At 35.0% G+C, this 20,000-nt stretch overlaps 2 protein-coding genes across 5 annotated transcripts in view; one reads left to right on the forward strand and one right to left on the reverse strand.

Moving 5' to 3' along the window:
* The window catches only part of LOC125040578, a 53,038-nt gene extending 48,135 nt beyond the window's left edge, over positions 1-4,903 (forward strand). For 3 of the 4 annotated variants that reach the window (XM_047635197.1, XM_047635198.1, XM_047635196.1), the window contains 3 exons: positions 973-1,282; positions 2,374-2,567; positions 3,343-4,903. In XM_047635197.1, the coding sequence (XP_047491153.1) occupies positions 973-1,282; positions 2,374-2,567; positions 3,343-3,541 (703 nt within the window). In that variant the 3' untranslated portion in view covers positions 3,542-4,903. Of the gene's footprint in view, positions 1-972; positions 1,283-2,373; positions 2,568-3,322 lie in introns of all 4 variants that reach the window. The other variant, XM_047635199.1, reaches the window with a different exon arrangement.
* Positions 4,904-10,818: 5,915 nt separating this feature from the next.
* On the reverse strand, positions 10,819-18,430 carry LOC125040580 (conserved oligomeric Golgi complex subunit 8-like). The gene is made up of 10 exons (XM_047635201.1): positions 18,358-18,430; positions 15,478-15,549; positions 14,966-15,090; positions 14,354-14,506; positions 13,824-13,946; positions 13,326-13,428; positions 12,775-12,885; positions 12,211-12,371; positions 11,943-12,092; positions 10,819-11,456 (listed from the first exon to the last, which is right to left on the reverse strand). The coding sequence occupies exons 1-10, from the start codon at positions 18,410-18,412 to the stop codon at positions 11,133-11,135; spliced, it is 1,377 nt and encodes a 458-aa protein (XP_047491157.1). The 5' UTR covers positions 18,413-18,430; the 3' UTR covers positions 10,819-11,132.
* Positions 18,431-20,000: the final 1,570 nt, after the last annotated feature.

Consider the following 20,000-nt stretch of genomic DNA (forward strand, 5'->3'; position numbering starts at 1 on the left):
GGTAAATTGTGCAAAAGAAAACTGCTGGTAAATTCTGATAGAAAATCTAAGTAGTTTGATAGAGCAATAAGAAATGGAAATTACATTTATATATAGCATGTAAACTGCAAATACGCTTTTTTCTTGTCCTTTTTAAATTTTTTAAATTTATTTTTTAGATATTAAGACAGTGGCTGTACTTTCAAAACCAGAAATATATAGTGTGCATTCCAAATCCACATGAAATTCTGAAGGTCTTCAATTGCAAATTCAACCTTAGAGTATTGCAAATGTCAAAGGATTGCTATGTGCTCTAATTATGGAAAAAAAAATATCTGCCATGGTTATTCTGGCAAGATGATGCTCGGACTTGTTCCTTATATGACAAAGAATATTTTAGGGGAGTTCTGCCTCCTCAGTCTCGCCAAATAGAATAGTTTTACGGTTCATGAATGAGTGACTGAATGAGGATATTTGGTCAAGCACCCTTCGTCACCCACAAGGGTCAGATATAGGTCTAATTCCATTAAGCAGAAAGGTTGTCACTGGTGACCCCCGTCCCCCCCTCCCCCCTTTCACCTGGGCATTGTAGGGAAGGTAATGTCCGGCAGCAGTAAAAGTTTTCTCGAGCTCCAAAGGTCCATGCCTCATACCCTACCCCTGAGGCTTATGGGCTGCTATTGGAGCACTAATAGGCATGGAGGCTGTGTCAGTAGTATAAGGGCAAGTGTTGGATGCGCTGGTGTTTTGCAAGCATTTACTTCCCCCCAATTCAGGCTAATATTGATATCAACATGCATTTTACTCTTTGGTTGAAGAATCATAGTGATATGCTAAAATAAGAAAGTGCCTTATAAGGAAAATAAATAGTTTTTTGCATATTCAAACACTATTAGGAAACGAATAACCACAATGATTTTATTAATACTCGTTTCTGAAACAATACAAGAATTGAGGTATTGCAAATGATAGCATTTATTCTCCCTTCCACAGATTCTCATCCTTATCCAAACTGGCCGAGGAACCCAAAGCTCACTCTCAGACCAGTCACAGCAGCAGACAAAATTACAGTGGTAATCAGAGCACGCAACAGCCTAATGGACCACCCACCGCCACAACCACCAGCACCTCCAATTTCCGCTGCCGTCGGCCACTCTCCAACCTTCCCTCGGGGGTGCTTCCCCTCTCGACAGATATTGTGAACCAAGTGCGACCCCGAGCCAACAGGATGATCCAGGAGGGAGGGAAGAAGGTGAACCGCGCACTCCAGGGAGTCAGGACTTCATTGTCGTCCTTCACGCAGGTAGGGGACACTGGCTGCCTCCATGGGGTCGGGTTTTTCTTGGGAGATGTTGGTCGGATTTATTAAAAATTTCTTGGGTGCTGTCATTCTACCTCTCTGAAGAAAAGGAAAATAGTTTCATATCTTTTATGAAAAATATTTAATGTCATAAAAGATACATTCTATAATCATCTTGAAAAGATATTTTACCTTTCTGTAAAGATATTGTTGCATATCCTTCTACTAGAATATTTTTCATATTGTTCTATGGAAATTATTATTTCATATATCTCTTTAAAGAAAAAAATAACTTTCCATGCATTTTTTTTTTCCTATTATAAAAAGAATATTCTTTTACATTTATATTTCCATGTTTACTATTAAAACGACACTGAGATTAGTAACTGCAGAATAATTATATAAAGTTAAAGAATATTGCCATAAAAAAAGGAAAAGGAAAGACTCGCTGCTTTAGAAACAAACGGCATCGTTAGATTTCAAAGAGGTGACTGCAACACCTCATCAAAGATCCTAGCAAGACACAGCTCTTAGACCTCGCTGGTGATTTTCCGTTAACCCAATGAGCCAATTAACAGCCGACTTTTCCTAATTTCTCCTTTCCCTGAGTAATTGGGAAAGCTTTATTTTTTCTTAAGGCTGTTAAAGTCGATGTCATAATTGTTCTTGATATCATGATTTAGTGTTATTAGCAATATTATTAGAAATAACAGTAGAAAAAGAATCTGAAAATCAAGGAAAAGGGTAAACATGTTAGCTATGACTAGTATTCCATATATACTCAGATGGCTCCACACTTGCCAAGGCATCTGTGTGCAGTGGCAATCAATAAATAAAAGGACACAGTGGACATGGCATGTATTTTTTTTTTTTTTAACATTCAGTTAATTAAGCAACCGATCCGAGTCCTGTCTTGGCAGAATGTCTTTGCCATAATTATTATTACTGATTTTATTATTATCATTATTAATTCATATTATTATTATTATTATTATTATTATTATTGTGGTTATTGAGAATATTCATCATTATTATTACTAGTATTATCATTATTGTTAACATCTTTATCCCCCCCCCCCCCCCCCCCCCAACAGATGTTCCGCAACTCAACACACCGCAGGTACAAGCTGGATGCAAGGACGCCCACCCACACCCCAAAGCACAGTTCGAACCACACCCCAAGAAAGACCCCAGGCAAGCTCTACTCGCCCTTCAACGTGACCACGCCAGTCACACCCCACAGCTACTTCAAGGCTCCCAAACGTCTCCAAAACGGCACTCCAAGAAGGTGAGTGGGAAGGGGAGCTACCCTTTTTTTGTGTAGGTTTGTCGGGCTTTGAGAAGTTCTTTGTGTGGGGGTGGAAGTGGGGGTGTGGGTGGGTGGGTGGGTGGGTGGTGATGATGATGATGACGACAATGATGTGGATGTATGATCTCTGAAATCTCAAAGGATTAATTGGAATTGGTTAGACAGAGCTCAGGGTTTAAATGACTTTCCAACAGATAAATTGACACATTTAGATTGAACCGTTATGGGGTTATTCATGTTCATTTATATTATACCTTTTCATCTTTTTTTTTTCTTTTCTTTTCTTTTCTTTTTCTTTTACTTATTCTTTCTCTTTCACTTTTCTTTTTCTCTTATTCTTTCTCTTTCACTTTTTTTTTTTTCTTTATTTATTTCTTTTCTTTTGTCTCTTCTCTCTTTTTTAATTTAAATCTAATATTAATTTCCATGGGGAAATATGACAATCAATGGGTGTAGCTAGGGTGTTTATGTATGTGTGGGTGCAAATAGATATGTTTGTGTAGGTATAGCTAGGGTGTGGGTGTGGGTGTGGTGTGGGTGGGGACGGGTGATATATATTGCCTTTTTTTGTGTGTGTAAACACTCGCTACCTTGAAATTTTTTTGCAACATAATTGATAATTGTAATTATTTATGTCTACATGAAGTAATGCAAGGGAAAATACACAATACTCCCAAGTATTACCTTGAGAATTCTGACTGGTAGCATTAATTACTCTTAAATTTTGGTGACAGCATCATCTCTTACCCCACAGGAATGCCCAAGGAAACGAGAATCTTCCCCGAGCCATCACACCCCAGGCCAACAGAGCCCCCTTAGTTAGTCCCAGCCAGTGGACGCAGTTTCACTCTCCGTCACAGAAGTTTGACCGCGACGTCTTGGCCATGCGGAGTGGAATTCAGGACTTGGAGTGTGTGACAACAAGAATACTGAGGAATGGAAAATTGCATTAAGATAATCATGCTTTTTTTTCTTTTTTTTTTAAACAAAATTTGTTTGGTTTGTATGTTTGCCAAAGGTCTAGGGAGCCAAAGTAAATTGTGGCTTGTGATATCCAAGCACTGCAGTATTATATCTGGAGAGATTTATTTTTTAAGTCATGAGGAATCTCATTATTTTAGGCACATTTTCATTATATTTTCTCTAAATATGAAATGACAAGAAATGTGGATAAAGTCAGGAGGAGACTAGCAGTTCCTAATCTTGTTAATTAACTCCTGTTTAAAGACGTTCATTTCAGTACTATGTGATTCAATAATCTTTATACTGTGTGAAGATTTGTTCACAATTGGCTTGTAATGAGCAACATTTCCCACCGACCCTTGGATTCTCCTGTGTAGGACTATGGGTTTAGTTCTTTATGTTAATTTATATTTATATATGTATTTATTTAGACAAGAGGAAAAGAGGATAAGAAAGCATTTGAACTTAAGGGGAACTGATGAGAATTCAGAATGGCAAAGATTTTTTTCTGCCTTTATATTTTATATACTTTTTAAACTGACAAATTTTTTTTTTTATTTTTTTTTTTTTTTTTTTTGTATATATGCAATACATATACATGTTTAAATAGGTGTATATATACATGTAGTATATAGGTAGATATATATATATATACATATATAACCTTGGGTAAATGCATGCATAGAATCATGCACACTAAACTGTATGAAATTATTATATGCAGATAGTGTGTTTAGTAATGACTTTTTTTCTCTTTTTCTCTCTTCTTTCCAATATATGCATGCTATGATTTCAATTCACTTGAAATTGCATATATTTGATATGCAGCTATATTCCGCCTTACACGAGGCTTTGTTTATAATTTCTCATTGTGACAATGTAAAATGAATTTCATTATATTAATTATTTGAATTCATATTTTATTTAAGTTATTGCTTCATTTCCAGAAGTCTATTTTGTGATATTATGTTACCATGCGATTTTTGCTCTCTAACAGTATTACTGTGTTACCTGAGTAATTACCTGAATTATGTTACTGTTTTTAGAATAATTTATATCTACTTAACCAAGTAACATTAATCCCAGCACTGTAACATGTATACTAACCTGAAATAAACCACAGTGATGTCTGTCTCATATTATTGTGGCCAGGTTTCATGTTTTTAATCATGAGGTCTTCCTGTGTTGACAAAAATCTAATTTTGTAGACAGTAATGCTTTGGAAATTCCAAAAAGTTTCATTATTTCAAAATGACTATCACCTGTGAAGTTCTTCCACTGTATAATACATTATTATCAATGTAGGCAGATTTGTAGTTACAGGTATATTAAAACCTAGTGCATAAATGTAATAAATATTTTAATTATCCATTTTACAACAAGTCAACAATAAATAACTCTATAGTAAGTATTACAAAAACTGTAATGTATGTAATATCTCCCATGCCAAATACTAACCTATCAATAGTGTGATATGGGGGGTGGGGGAACTTTTTTCATTTCAAAAAATTTCTTGCATGCTTCTTGTTTGATGAAACTATAATAATAATAATTTCCTCAAACAAGAAGCGTGCAAAAGAAAAAAAAAAATAATAATAAAAAATGAATAATAATAATAAATAAATAAACTGATATAATTCATTAAAAAAAAATGCAAGGACTCCACATTTCCCAGAACTTGCTATTACGCCTCTTGATTAGAGGCCGTTTCTGATCCCTGAAGAGAAGAAGAGTCTTCCGAAGGAGTTCCAAGCTCAGACGATGATTCAATGTAAAAATGTGGTTCACTTGCATTTTCTTTTATTAATGCTGCTTCTTCAGCAACCTGTGGAGGTGGTGGTGTAGCTTCTAGGAGAGGGAAATCTGTTGGCTGGTTTGTTTCTGCTGAAATGGAATGGGTAAGAGCTGAATTGAGCAGTAGCTGATCGGTAACAGGAGAGACAATGTCACTCTCTGTCCCCAGAGTAGGTGAGGCCTCGGTTCCTCCTTGCGACGATGTCTCTATCAAATCCTCTCTCACTGATTCCTGTTCCCCCAGTGAGGCATCAGCCGTCTCTTCAGGAGAGGCTGACGCCTGCTCTAGAGGACTGCTGTAAAGCATGTCCTCTGACAGTTCCTTCTCTTCCTTCTTGGGCAAGAGGTGTTCAATAGGAGCCAGGAGTTCCTCAACATCTAACTGGCCAAAGTTCTGAAAATGTAAGAAAGCATGAGAAATATTCCAAAATTATTATTATTAGAAATTACAAGTAACAAAAACTATTGGAATATCTGAAGGGCAAGAAACCCTCACAAATTTGTGTATATGGGTGGCAAGACTACAATGCCATGCCCACTGTAATAAAAGTTAATCTATTGTCTTAACATACATATGGCTCTACAAGTACCATGTCACTGTCTTACCTGTTTACCCTTTTCCTTGATTTTTTTTAAAGCTTCATTTGTATTATTTTATTAATATATGAATAACAAATTAATAATCATCATATCAATATAAATAATATCAAAGAAAAACATTTTCCCAAAACTTCAAGGAATGGGGAAATCAGGCATGGTCACTAGGGGTTACTGATAGACTCCTTACTGCTGAGAACATGTGGAGCCATCTGTTTGTAACAAAATTCACAAATAAAAACGGGGGATAGTACATAAACCTGTAGGAATTGGGTAAAGTAAAGTAACAACAAACTTAACCCTTCGCCCCCAGGTGGTTTCCCAGGCTGTATTCAGTGTGTGTGTATGTATATTTATATGTAAAGGTGTGTATGTATATGTAAAGGCGTGTATTTATATGTAAAGGTGTGTATGCGTGTATGTATATGTAAAGGTGTGTATGCGTGTATTTATATGTAAAGGTGTGTATGCGTGTATGTATATGTAAAGGTGTGTATGCGTGTATGTATATGTAAAGGTGTGTATGCGTGTATGTATATGTAAAGGTGTGTATGCGTGTATGTATATGTAAAGGTGTGTATGCGTGTATGTATATGTAAAGGTGTGTATGCGTGTATGTATATGTAAAGGTGTGTATGCGTGTATGTATATGTAAAGGTGTGTATGCGTGTATGTATATGTAAAGGTGTGTATGCGTGTATGTATATGTAAAGGTGTGTATGCGTGTATGTATATGTAAAGGTGTGTATGCGTGTATGTATATGTAAAGGTGTGTATGCGTGTATGTATATGTAAAGGTGTGTATGCGTGTATGTATATGTAAAGGTGTGTATGCGTGTATGTATATGTAAAGGTGTGTATGCGTGTATGTATATGTAAAGGTGTGTATGCGTGTATGTATATGTAAAGGTGTGTATGCGTGTATGTATATGTAAAGGTGTGTATGCGTGTATGTATATGTAAAGGTGTGTATGCGTGTATGTATATGTAAAGGTGTGTATGCGTGTATGTATATGTAAAGGTGTGTATGCGTGTATGTATATGTAAAGGTGTGTATGCGTGTATGTATATGTAAAGGTGTGTATGCGTGTATGTATATGTAAAGGTGTGTATGCGTGTATGTATATGTAAAGGTGTGTATGCGTGTATGTATATGTAAAGGTGTGTATGCGTGTATGTATATGTAAAGGTGTGTATGCGTGTATGTATATGTAAAGGTGTGTATGCGTGTATGTATATGTAAAGGTGTGTATGCGTGTATGTATATGTAAAGGTGTGTATGCGTGTATGTATATGTAAAGGTGTGTATGCGTGTATGTATATGTAAAGGTGTGTATGCGTGTATGTATATGTAAAGGTGTGTATGCGTGTATGTATATGTAAAGGTGTGTATGCGTCTATGTATATGTAAAGGTGTGTATGCGTGTATGTATATGTAAAGGTGTGTATGCGTGTATGTATATGTAAAGGTGTGTATGCGTGTATGTATATGTAAAGGTGTGTATGCGTGTATGTATATGTAAAGGTGTGTATGCGTGTATGTATATGTAAAGGTGTGTATGCGTGTATGTATATGTAAAGGTGTGTATGCGTCTATGTATATGTAAAGGTGTGTATGCGTGTATGTATATGTAAAGGTGTGTATGCGTCTATGTATATGTAAAGGTGTGTATGCGTGTATGTATATGTAAAGGTGTGTATGCGTGTATGTATATGTAAAGGTGTGTATGCGTGTATGTATATGTAAAGGTGTGTATGCGTGTATGTATATGTAAAGGTGTGTATGCGTGTATGTATATGTAAAGGTGTGTATGCGTGTATGTATATGTAAAGGTGTGTATGCGTGTATGTATATGTAAAGGTGTGTATGCGTGTATGTATATGTAAAGGTGTGTATGCGTGTATGTATATGTAAAGGTGTGTATGCGTGTATGTATATGTAAAGGTGTGTATGCGTGTATGTATATGTAAAGGTGTGTATGCGTGTATGTATATGTAAAGGTGTGTATGCGTGTATGTATATGTAAAGGTGTGTATGCGTGTATGTATATGTAAAGGTGTGTATGCGTGTATGTATATGTAAAGGTGTGTATGCGTGTATGTATATGTAAAGGTGTGTATGCGTGTATGTATATGTAAAGGTGTGTATGCGTGTATGTATATGTAAAGGTGTGTATGCGTGTATGTATATGTAAAGGTGTGTATGCGTGCTATGTATATGTAAAGGTGTGTATGCGTGTATGTATATGTAAAGGTGTGTATGCGTCTATGTATATGTAAAGGTGTGTATGCGTGTATGTATATGTAAAGGTGTGTATGCGTCTATGTATATGTAAAGGTGTGTATGCGTCTATGTATATGTAAAGGTGTGTATGCGTGTATGTATATGTAAAGGTGTGTATGCGTCTATGTATATGTAAAGGTGTGTATGCGTCTATGTATATGTAAAGGTGTGTATGCGTCTATGTATATGTAAAGGTGTGTATGCGTCTATGTATATGTAAAGGTGTGTATGCGTCTATGTATATGTAAAGGTGTGTATGCGTCTATGTATATGTAAAGGTGTGTATGCGTCTATGTATATGTAAAGGTGTGTATGCGTCTATGTATATGTAAAGGTGTGTATGCGTCTATGTATATGTAAAGGTGTGTATGCGTCTATGTATATGTAAAGGTGTGTATGCGTCTATGTATATGTAAAGGTGTGTATGGTCTAGTATATGTTTTTTTTGTAAAGGTTTTGTGTTTTTTTGCTGTATGTTTTATGTAAAGGGTGTAGGGGGTGTATGTATTTGTAAAGGTTTTTGTATGTATATGTATGTATTTTTATTTTTGTAGGTGTGTATGTCTATGTATTGAAAAGGTGTGAAGGGTTATGTATATGTAGGTGTGTATTTTTATTTATTGTAAAGGTTTTTTTGGTTTTATTTTTATTTTTGTAGGTGTGTATGTGTTTTACACATATACACAATTTTTAAATTAAAATAAAAACATTATGAAATTTATATTACCCCTTTGTATGTATTTTTTAACACATGTATGTATTTTTCCCCAAAGTATGTATATAAAAACATGTTTGTATTATACAAATTTATGTTATAAAACACATGTTTGTAAAATATACACATGTATGTATTTTTACACATTTTATTTTTATATCCCACTTTGAAATTTTTAAAATATACAATGTATGTTTTTATACACATGTATGTTTTTAAAACCCACTTGATGTTTATAACACATGTTTGTATAATTACACATGTATTTTTAAAATATACACTTTGTAGTAAAATCCCAAAAACAAAAATTTTATGTATATATAACATGTATGTTATACCAAAATGTATGTATATATTCCCATTAGGTAAAATATACACATGTATGAAAAATAACACATGTATGTATTTTACCCCATGTTTGTATAAAACCACTTTGTATTTTTAAAATAACACATGTTTTTTAATTTTACACATGTATGTTTTATACACAGGGTATGTTATATACACATGTATGTTTAATAAAATACATGTGTTAAAACCTTATGTATTCCCAACATGTTGTATATTTTTTAAAAATTGTATATGTTTTTTATGTTATTATGTAAAATTTTAAATTGTTTTCTTATGTTATTTTTAAAGGTTTTGTGTTTTGTATATGTAAAGGTTTAGGGTTTAATGTTATGTAAAGGTGTGTGGGGTTTTTTGTATATTTAAAATTGTAAAGGTTTTCTTGTTTTGTATATTTTTTTAAAGGTGTGTATTTTTATTAAAATTTATAGGGGAAAAGGGTGGGGGGGGTAGGGGCCCCCAAAAAAAAAAAGGGGAAAAATATTTTAGGGGGGGGGTGAAAATGGGGGGGTTGGGTACCCCCCCCCATTAATACACCCCAAGGTAAGGTTTAAAAAAACACCGGGGGTTATGTTTTTCCCCACAGGGTAGGGGGTTTTTAATACACCTTGGGGGGTTATTAACAAAAAGGGTAATGAAAAATTAATTTTAAAATTTTTGGGTATGGAAAATTATTTTTAACAAATTATGAAATTTTAAATACACTTTTGTATGTTAAATACAAACATTTTTTTTGAAAAATATATTTAAATTTGGTATGAAAATAATTTAAAATTTTACAAAAAATGGGGGGGTAAAATATTTAAATTCCCCACCATTTTTTAGGGGGGTATTATTCCCCACCAATGGAAAAGGGGTAAAAAATTAAAACGGGAAAAGGGAAAAAAAAAATAAAAATTTAAAAACATTTTTTTGGGTTTTTATACCACAATTTGTAATTAATTCCTTTTTTAATGTTTAAAAGGCACAGAGACCCCTTGGTGACGGATGTAGAAAACTAAAACAAAACTCTACGCTCTGGCAAACCAAAGCAACGCGCCGACTTTGAGTGTGTGAGTTCAGTGCATCAAGCCGAATCACTGCCTCAGAGCACTTTGGCGTGCCGCTGCGGCGTACAGCCACACTCCACATTTCAAGCATTTGGTTTCACGCCTTTAGGCATGACCCGCCGGGAATGGGTTAACAGCAGTCACAATAAAGAAGAGGGACTGCAAGCATCACTTTACTCTATAATAAAGCCCTAAGGATCAATACATTGCAAATGTAATTATCAGGTCTGTGGGGCACATTGGGGAAAAGAGAAAAGTTGAGCCACCAGTTAATTACTGCATTTATGTATTAGTGAATTTAAAGTCTCCCTTTTTTCCTGTCCTGTACATACATAAAGCTATGGTAGAAAAACCCACAAAGTAAAACTAGATTTATTGAAAGTGAGACAACAGTTTCGGAATCCACTTGATGGATGGAATCCAGGTGGATTCCGAAACTGTTGTCTTACTTTCAATAAATCTAGTTTTACATTGTGGGTTTTTCTACTATAGTATCAACACGTTGTGTGTTTTCACCTTTCATACTTAAAGCTCTGTCCTGTCTGTTCTTGAGGGTTAACTTGCCATTTCATCTTGAATTTAAATTTATTTATTTATTTATTTATTTACCACTGATTTTGCTCTCATCATACTGTTCGTCCTTCACTTTAAATTCAGAAAAATATATATCATAATTTTTTTTTTAAATAATAATAATTACATATAAGTCTATCCATGCCTTCCCACCAACCTTAAATTCACATCAAGCCTAAAATCTTCCCAATGTTGAAAAAGACAATGGCAGAGGGCCAGAATCAAGAATAAATACCATCACAAGCCTGACATAATAAGAATGATAACAACAACAATAAAAAGAGACAAAAACAAAAATAATGAGAACACAGAGAAAGAGAAACAGAGATAGAGACTGAGAGAGAAACAGATAGAAGAAAGACTGTGAGAGCACCTTTCCCTCTGTCTTTCAAACCAAACAGTTTCGTACATACCTGCGTCTCAATCTGTATAGCAGATGGAGCACTGAGGAACGGTGCCTCCATGAGCGAAAAGCTACTCAGGGTTTCATCGAACTTAATGTTGGCTGTGCGTATGTCCTTCTCACACTGCAAGAGGGCAGCTTTCTGTGGGGTACACAAAAGGCTGATTATCTTTTTATATCTACTTCTATGTCTACTTATATCTCCTTTACCTAACTGTATATTCATATTCATCTGCTTCTACTATCTTTTAATTTCTTCTTGTATCTAAAATGTCAATTTTCTCTACCATTCCAATAGTTTTCAATCAATAAATAAATTCCAAAACTTAACATATAACAAACACAAATGGAAAATAATTAAACTGTCCAAAGTTAGAATAAAATTTAGTTTAAAAGAAGAAGCAGGAAGTTGCAGAAAAATCTAATCTTATCAACACAGCAATGGCAAGAGTTACTGTTCATTTCAACATCTTCAAAACTGTTCTTTTATATACCTTGTGAGGAGGAGCCTACAGATCTGCATCTTCATAACCCCATGATAATAATTTAAAAAATAATAATGAACATAATCAATAACAGACCAATAGTCTGAAAATAAAAACACCTATAATATAAAGACAATCCTTACCTGGAACAGTGGAATGAGGAGGTTTCTAAAATCAGCCCCAATACGGCTGAAGGACTGACCGAAGAACATGCACTGGGCTAGGACAGCCTCCAAGTTGGGGCCCACACCTCGCTCAAGGTCCTTCTCTACAATCTTCATGAACTGGTTTACCTGGGAGTGGAGAGGGTGGGAGGAGGATGGAAATATGCATAAAATATTTAAGGAAAAAGAAATAATGACACACTCATACACAATCACATACTCACACCTGCACTGTACTCATCCCTACCTTATGCAGAATCCACCCATGGAAAATGGCTTGCTCATTGACTTCTGGGTCCCCAAGGCTGAAACGCATGTCATCATCTGAGAAGATGGCACGATACTGGGTGACAATGTCAAACAGGTGGACACGAGATGCTTCTACAACCTTAATGATGTGCTGGTAACCTGTAAGTTGTGTGAATTGTATTAACTATTTGATTAAAAGATTCTTAATTACTTTAATCACTTATAAATAATATAGAAAGAATTCCATGGCAAGCACCAATCAAGTTCTATCTTATTAAACAGCCCTGACATTACTACTTTTTAGTACTCTGACTAATGTGAGGAAAGTCTTGGAAGTGCTCCCACAAGGTAGGAACCAGGCATAATAACTGAAATCTATGTGCTTTCTTTGCAAGTTGAGGATATCAGCTAATATAAGACCAATAACAAACACTGAATTTGTTGCACGGCCGTTCCCAACAAATCCCGTGATTTTGGTAAGCACTTCCTTTACCAAGAAATTCCCAAACTGACTTCGAATCAGATAATATAAAGCTGCAAATCACCCAAAGGTCCCACTCACTGTCCTCCTTAGGTATCCCCTTCAGGACGCTGTTGAACCACGAATCCCTCGCCTGCAGGAACTTCAGCCTCAGCTCAGGCTCGGTGAACACGTCCAGTCGCCGAAGTAGACCTAGTAAGATGAGAGAAAGCTAGAAACACTGATAATAATACAAAGAAATCAATGATCCAAAAGAAGTTGTATATTAATTTGGACTTAAATTAACATACAAAAATAGAAAGCAAAGAGTATGGCATATTTGGAGATGAAATAATAATCACTGACCTGAAATTTTAACAATCCTAGACAGTCATCATATCATACTTTAAAAAAAGGAACACGTACTGACAAAATATAACCTACTCAGTTATAAAAAAAAATAATAATAATAATGATAATTATAATAAAAAAATAATAGAAGCTCATTTGACACTTTTCACCTATAGAAACAAGAAAATTCTGGAATTCATAGACAAAGCATATGAAGAGATGAAACCTCTAGGAGATAATAGTCAAAAGGCCAGAAAGTGATCAAATAAACCTCAATAGCCCCACAGCTCTCCCTCCCTCACCTATGACCTTGAGGCACTGCGGCAAGGCCAAGGGCGATCGCAACTGCGCCAGAAGTTGGCTCAACATCAGCCGAGTGCCTGCCTGGACCTCCATCACGATGTTCTGGGGAGAAGATATTAGTTTTGGATGCTGCCCCTTCCATGTTACACTCAGAGACATGCTGATGCTCCAAGAAAATTAATTAAAAAAAAAAAAACATTTTATAGTGATGTACAGTGCATAAAACCCTGCCAGATTTACAGAAATACAGAAAAGAAAAAAAACTATATCTAATTCTAGTGGAAAATATTTCTGAACATAAAGGATATGAGTAATCAGGTGAGATAGATAATGCTAGTAATTAACTCATTGATGATTAAGTACTTTTGGAACCATGTTTGTAAAAACAATAAATAAATTAATTCAAAGTGGTCTCAACAAGTATGTACATCCCATCCCCAGTGGCTTCATCTTAAATACTCAATGATATACCAAGTCTAACAACACAGCATACTTACTGCTATTATAGGGATATCTGTGTGTTTCTTCTCTAGCCTTCTCACATATGCTAAGATCTCCAGCGCTTCTTCATAGTAACCGTTTCTCACGCATGTGTCCATCAGCTGTGGCAGCTCCAGGATCTGTTCATAAATTCATCATCATTATTATCACTTTATTATTTTCCATATCAGTCACTCTCATTATTGTTATCATTATAATTATAGTACCCATCTTATCAACAACTATAATAATAGTAGGCCTAATAATTATAACAAGAATAACAGCCATAATAATAATAATAATAATAATAATAATAATAATAATAATTATTATAATAATAATGATAATAACAACAATAATAACAATTAGAGTAATAATTATACTAACAACAATAACAAAACAACAAAAACAACAATAATAATAATAATATTAATAATAATAACAACAATAATAATAATAATAATAATGACAACTACAATAATACCAATAATAATAATAACAGTAATAATAAGAACAACACAGACAATAGCAATAACAGGAATACTACCTCCAGCAACTGTGTGTGCTTTGTCAGCGTGAGGGACGTGAGGTGCCGCGACTGAGCCAGGCTGCGCGACGTGGCCAGAAATCCATCCACACTCTTCCGCAGGTTGGGCAGGCACGACGACAAGCCTTCTAAGTGGCTCTCAACACTTGTGAACTGTGAGAGGAGACAATGTTTAGAACTTTGAGGGACGGTGGATTTGTTTTTTTCTCAGCTGGTATCTTAAAGTTGTTAGATTCTAGAGAAACATATTTCATGGGAGGGAGGGAAGGAGGGGGGTAGTAGCCCAAATAAAAATAAAAATAAAAATAATAATAATAATAATAATAATAATAATAATAATAATAATAGTAATAGTATTAAAATAAATAAATAAATAAATAAACAAAAAATAGTAATAATAATAATCTCCCAGACACACTTAGATTGACAGACAGATTCTCACATCCACACACACACACACACACACACACACACACACACACACACACACACACACACACACACACACACACACACACACACACACACACACACACACACACACACACACACACACACTCCCATATAACCCCCCCAGTGTACCAAAGACTCAATCAAACTGCCAATACCTACATCTTTGAAAATGGTTCTCGAGCAATCAGCTGTATGAATGAACGTCTTGTAGTTGGTGTAGGCCAGGTCCCTCGTCTGGTCCAGAATGGCCGTCCTCTCCTCCCGCAGGTGGCCACCCTCCTTGCCTGAAATGATATGACAATGATAATAATAATAACAATGATAATTAACAATAATAAATAACAATATTAACAATAATGGTATTAATAATGATGATGATGATGATAATAATAATAACAATAATAATAGTAATAATAACAATAATCATCATCATCATAAAAAGATAAAGAATTATTTCTCAAGCACAATAAAAAGGACATACTATAACATCTTCCTTCATATCCAAACTGAAATCTATATAAATACATTTCAAACACATCTTTACTTCATACAAGGAGTTCAGTAGAGTTTTAAAAAAATAATCAATTAAGGGAGGAATTTATCAACTGATTATGAATGAACATAGAACAGAAAGCAACAAATACCGGTAATCTTATTACTCCAAATCTTACCAAGCTTTTCTACACCGCATGATGCTAGCTGAACTATGTAATTTGAAAATTCCTCGTTGTCTTTCCACGTATCTGCAAGAACAGCACAAGAAATAAGTAAAGATATTTTAAAAAGCTTCAGGGATGAATTTTCAACGTATGGTAAAAGTTAAAAATTACACCCTAGAGTATATCAGGCTCTGCAGTACCTGGAGACTACCTATGCATAAAATGAAATGTTATAAGACAATTAAAAAAGAAAAATAAATATAAGTAAATTAAATTATATAAACAAGTTACACATTCACAGAAATATGCAGTACAAGCTACACACAACAAAAATATCTGTTCATGAAGGACTCTGCCGATGTTATTTTTCCTTTAATAAAACCTCAGATGATCTATTTTGATGGTACAATTAACATCACAATTTCTTTATACTCTTTAGTTATAGCACCAGGCTATGAGAATTTTACACAAAAACTTGCCAGGTTAAAATCAATCTTATTTGTTAGGTCAAGGTCATCTTTTACACTTTGGTAAAAGAACCTGCCTTTTGGGTATAAACTACATGTGTTCTCTCTAAATTACATTTTGAAAACCACACACCTCTGTATATAGAAATACCAAATTTATACTCTGATTTCATATAAGTGCAATATCATCTGAAAAGCTTGACATGGTATTCTATTCTAAAGATAAATGTCAGTTCTAACATCACATAACAATGAATAAAATGTTTATGCTAAAAATATTGTCTGGAAGGCTGATAGTCTATTCTGTATAAAAATGGCCCATAACCAAGATCACATTCTAAATATCTTTCACATCAGCAATCTGCAAGGAATGGAAAGTTAAGCAACTGTTAAAATTGCATATTCCTGGTTGTAGAAAATGTAAAATAGAAGTCTCAATGAAATGAATAAATAAAGTAAGACCATAATAAAAAATATATATACATGAAATAAATGGCCATGAAACAAATGTATTTGCAATCGGAAATAATCATTTCTAAGAGTACATAGTTGGCACATTGCAGGGGCAAGATATGTTTTCAGTACAACATCTGATATTATTGGGTGACAGTGAAGGAAATAGTATATGGGAGTTGTGAAAGGAATTGATTTTCAAATGGGTAATTCTTGGCCCTGGAGCTGCATCTGCCTGAGACTATCAAGAACTTGTGAGATGCATTCATAAAAGCACAAAATCTCTTACCAAGGAATCACTTTAAAATGTTTAAAATAATGGAAAAAGGATAACAAAAATATGTATATATTATATACTCTAGTTACTGATAAGTCTGGTCTAGTTTCTCTAGAGAACTGCTTATTTGAAAAACAGTGAATCAATTGAGGGCCTGGACAAATCTGGAATCAATCTGCAGAAGCAAACCAATTCCAGTTAAACAACGGAAATGCATCGTGGTGAATGGCATGTGGAGACTAACAGTTGTATTATTTAATGTCCCCATGAGGCAGGCTTTTCCCAGAACCAGCTTCTCCCACACTTTTTCATATTATTACAGTTTTGCAGGTGTTCACTCTGCATAGCATTGGAACAATTGTAGGGTAGCTAAGAGCCCCCACACCAAACCCTGCAAAATGATAATTTAGAATATACTTATGTGAATGCGAGCATATCAAAATTATTTTTGAATACTTTTAAAAATATATGGTACAACTGTTATTTCACTATATGATGTAAAGAAAATATTGTTAGTTTTTAAAGACTAATGCTGTAACATTTTGGGAGGTCTGTATCACCTGAGAGCTTACTCAAAGTTTTTGCAATGTATTATAACAGATTTCAGAAATTACAAGAATTACCATGAAGACTCTCATCTCCATGTATATATTCAGAAGAGCTTTTACTTTATCCTAAATATATATGCATATATATGAGTGCATGTGCATCCAAACATATTTCTGGACCTAAGGCCCAAAGATGTATTAGATGTTCTGTTAATCTAAACTTTCATCTATAACATAAGCTTTGTGGGAAATGGACACTGCCATCTGATAGAGCAAGAGAAATAGAATAATAAACAGCATGGGTATAACTGCAGTGACCTCCTATTCACTACGAAATAACAAAAATATCTGCTGCATGTCACCGCTCAGAGACTAAGTCCACAACAATCACATAGCCAGAGCTCTTACTGTTGTTTTCTGTAATTCAGCATAAAGTGCTACTAAAAGTGGGTACAGGGGGTTTTCCCTCTGTTTAGGGAATAAATAGAAATAAGGAAAGGTTAGGCTTGTAATTTTGGGTTCGCATGATAGCCTGGTCTTGGGACTTCAACCTCTGGAGGGCATGTCGCTCTCAGTAACAAATACGAAATTAATAAATGAGCATCAGGTGAGCATCTGAAAACTCCTATAGCCTGCACAGTAATTCAGGCCTGAGTGCGCAGCATGGGATTTCAACCTCCTTGTAAGCTGGGTTGCCATGTCACTCAAAGCACATCATCCAGACATGCTTGGACTAAGTTTCACAGGTCAATCAATGTGGGTTAATTATTCGAAATACCTTCACAAAACGCGACGTATCTGGCATCGATATATTCGAAGATCTTGTGAACAATTACCACAGCCCCCATAAAAATGACAAGAATTGCACAAATGTCATATTCAAATCAACTTGTTCCCATCTCAAACAGCAGGAACACATATTTCCTTCCCCCAAGCTACAGCACCTGGAAAGACACATGACCCTTGGAGAGGAAAACGAATCCCACCCCGGCCACGTCAACACCAGCCACCTTCCTCCCCTTTCTTAAAACCTTAAAAAAAAAAAAAAATCGCAAAGCCCAACGACCTCACCCCAGCCCTCCCCTACTCCTCCACCCGTGACCTCCCTCCTGGCTGACCCTTGACCCCTGACCACCACCCGTCTGACCTGGAACGCCGTCTTCAAACAAGAGCTTGGCGACCTCCTCCAGCTCGACGTCCATGTTTGTTTACGTTGTGCCGAGGGACCGCGGGCCTATGCTATTTATCGGGGTTTCTAAAAATCATTTGTTGTCTGTTCTATTTATCGGGGTTTCTAAAACTCATATGTTGTCTGTTTTATTTATCTGAATTTCCAGAACTCATATGCCATCTGTTCAAATTATCTGGGTTTCTAAAACTCACTTTTCGTCTGTCCTATTCATTTGGGTTTCTAGAACTCATCTGTCGTCTCTTCTATTTACCTGGGTTTCTAAAACTCATTTGCCGTCTGCTCTGTTCATTTGGGTTTCTAAAACTCATTTATCGTCTAGTTTATTGTCTATTTAATTAATTTATCAATACAAGATTCATTCATCGTCTATTTAATTAATTTATCAATACAAGATTCATTCATCGTCTATTTAATTATTCCTTTGAGAATATAAAAACCCAATTGTCGGCGTCTATGTGGGTTTCTAAAACTCACTTATTGTCTATTTAATTATCCATTTTCGTTTCTATAATTCATTTGTTGTCTATTTAGCTGATTTTCTGCCCGTGTCTTTGAATATTTGTATGTCTTTTGATTTATAATTAAAGGTGTTATAACATTTATTTACTTGTTTATCTATCATTCATTGATTTTGTATTTATTTACTTGTTTATCTATTTGTCTACTTATTTTTCCATTTATCTCTCTCCCTTCCCTCTCCCCTCTCTCTCACATATATATATATATATATATATATATATATATATATGTATATATATATGTATATATATACATATATATACATATATATACATATATATACATATATACATATATATACATATATATACAGTATATATATACAGTATATATATATGATTATATATATGTATATATGTAGATATATATGTGTGTGTGTGTGTGTGTGTGTGTGTGTGTGTGTGTGTGTGTGTGTGTGTATGTGTGTGTGTGTATGTGTGTGTGTGTGTGTGTGTGTGTATGTGTGTGTGTGTGTGTGTATATATATATATGTGTGTATTTATTTATATATATACATATATATATGTATGTGTGTATATATATATGTGTGTATGTGTATGTGTATGTGTATGTGTGTATTGATATATATATTTATATATATATGTATATATGTATATATTTATGTATATGACTGCCGCGATGGTCCAGTGGTTTAGAGCACTGGACTCCGACCCTCGTGGTCCCGAGTTCGATTCTGCGCCGCGGCAGTCGTAAAAGTGCCTGCGCTCTGACTGTTCGCTCGAGACCGATCTCACGGCGAGAAAACGACATATCGCCTTGAGATGTCAAACGCAGGTGTCGTAGGGGGAAGTCACCGCCGTGGCACAGCCGCGGTTAATTAGGAAGGGCATCCAATCAGGCAAGGGTGACACTGCCATATAACCTCTCAATAGTGAATTGAGAGAGGCCTATGTCCTGCAGTAGAATTAATTTCTGTTTTAAAATATATATGTATATACACATACATACACACACACACACACACACATATATATATATATATATATGTGTGTGTGTGTGTGTGTGTATGTGTGTGTGTGTGTGTGTGTGTGTGTGTGTGTGTGTGTGTGTGTGTGTGT

The sequence above is a fragment of the Penaeus chinensis genome, chromosome 29, assembly GCF_019202785.1.
Source record: "Penaeus chinensis breed Huanghai No. 1 chromosome 29, ASM1920278v2, whole genome shotgun sequence".
Taxonomy (NCBI): Eukaryota; Metazoa; Arthropoda; class Malacostraca; order Decapoda; family Penaeidae; genus Penaeus; species Penaeus chinensis.

Excerpts from the sequence above, each read along its gene's own strand:
- LOC125040580 (XM_047635201.1), bottom strand. The coding sequence starts at position 18,412 with ATGGACGTCGAGCTGGAGGAGGTCGCCAAGCTCTTGTTTGAAGACGGC. Across the intron at positions 13,429-13,823 it reads CAGATATCCCTATAATAGCA|AACATCGTGATGGAGGTCCA; the intron begins GTAAGTATGCTG and ends TCTTCTCCCCAG. Across the intron at positions 12,093-12,210 it reads ATGGGTGGATTCTGCATAAG|GTAAACCAGTTCATGAAGAT; the intron begins GTAGGGATGAGT and ends CTCCACTCCCAG.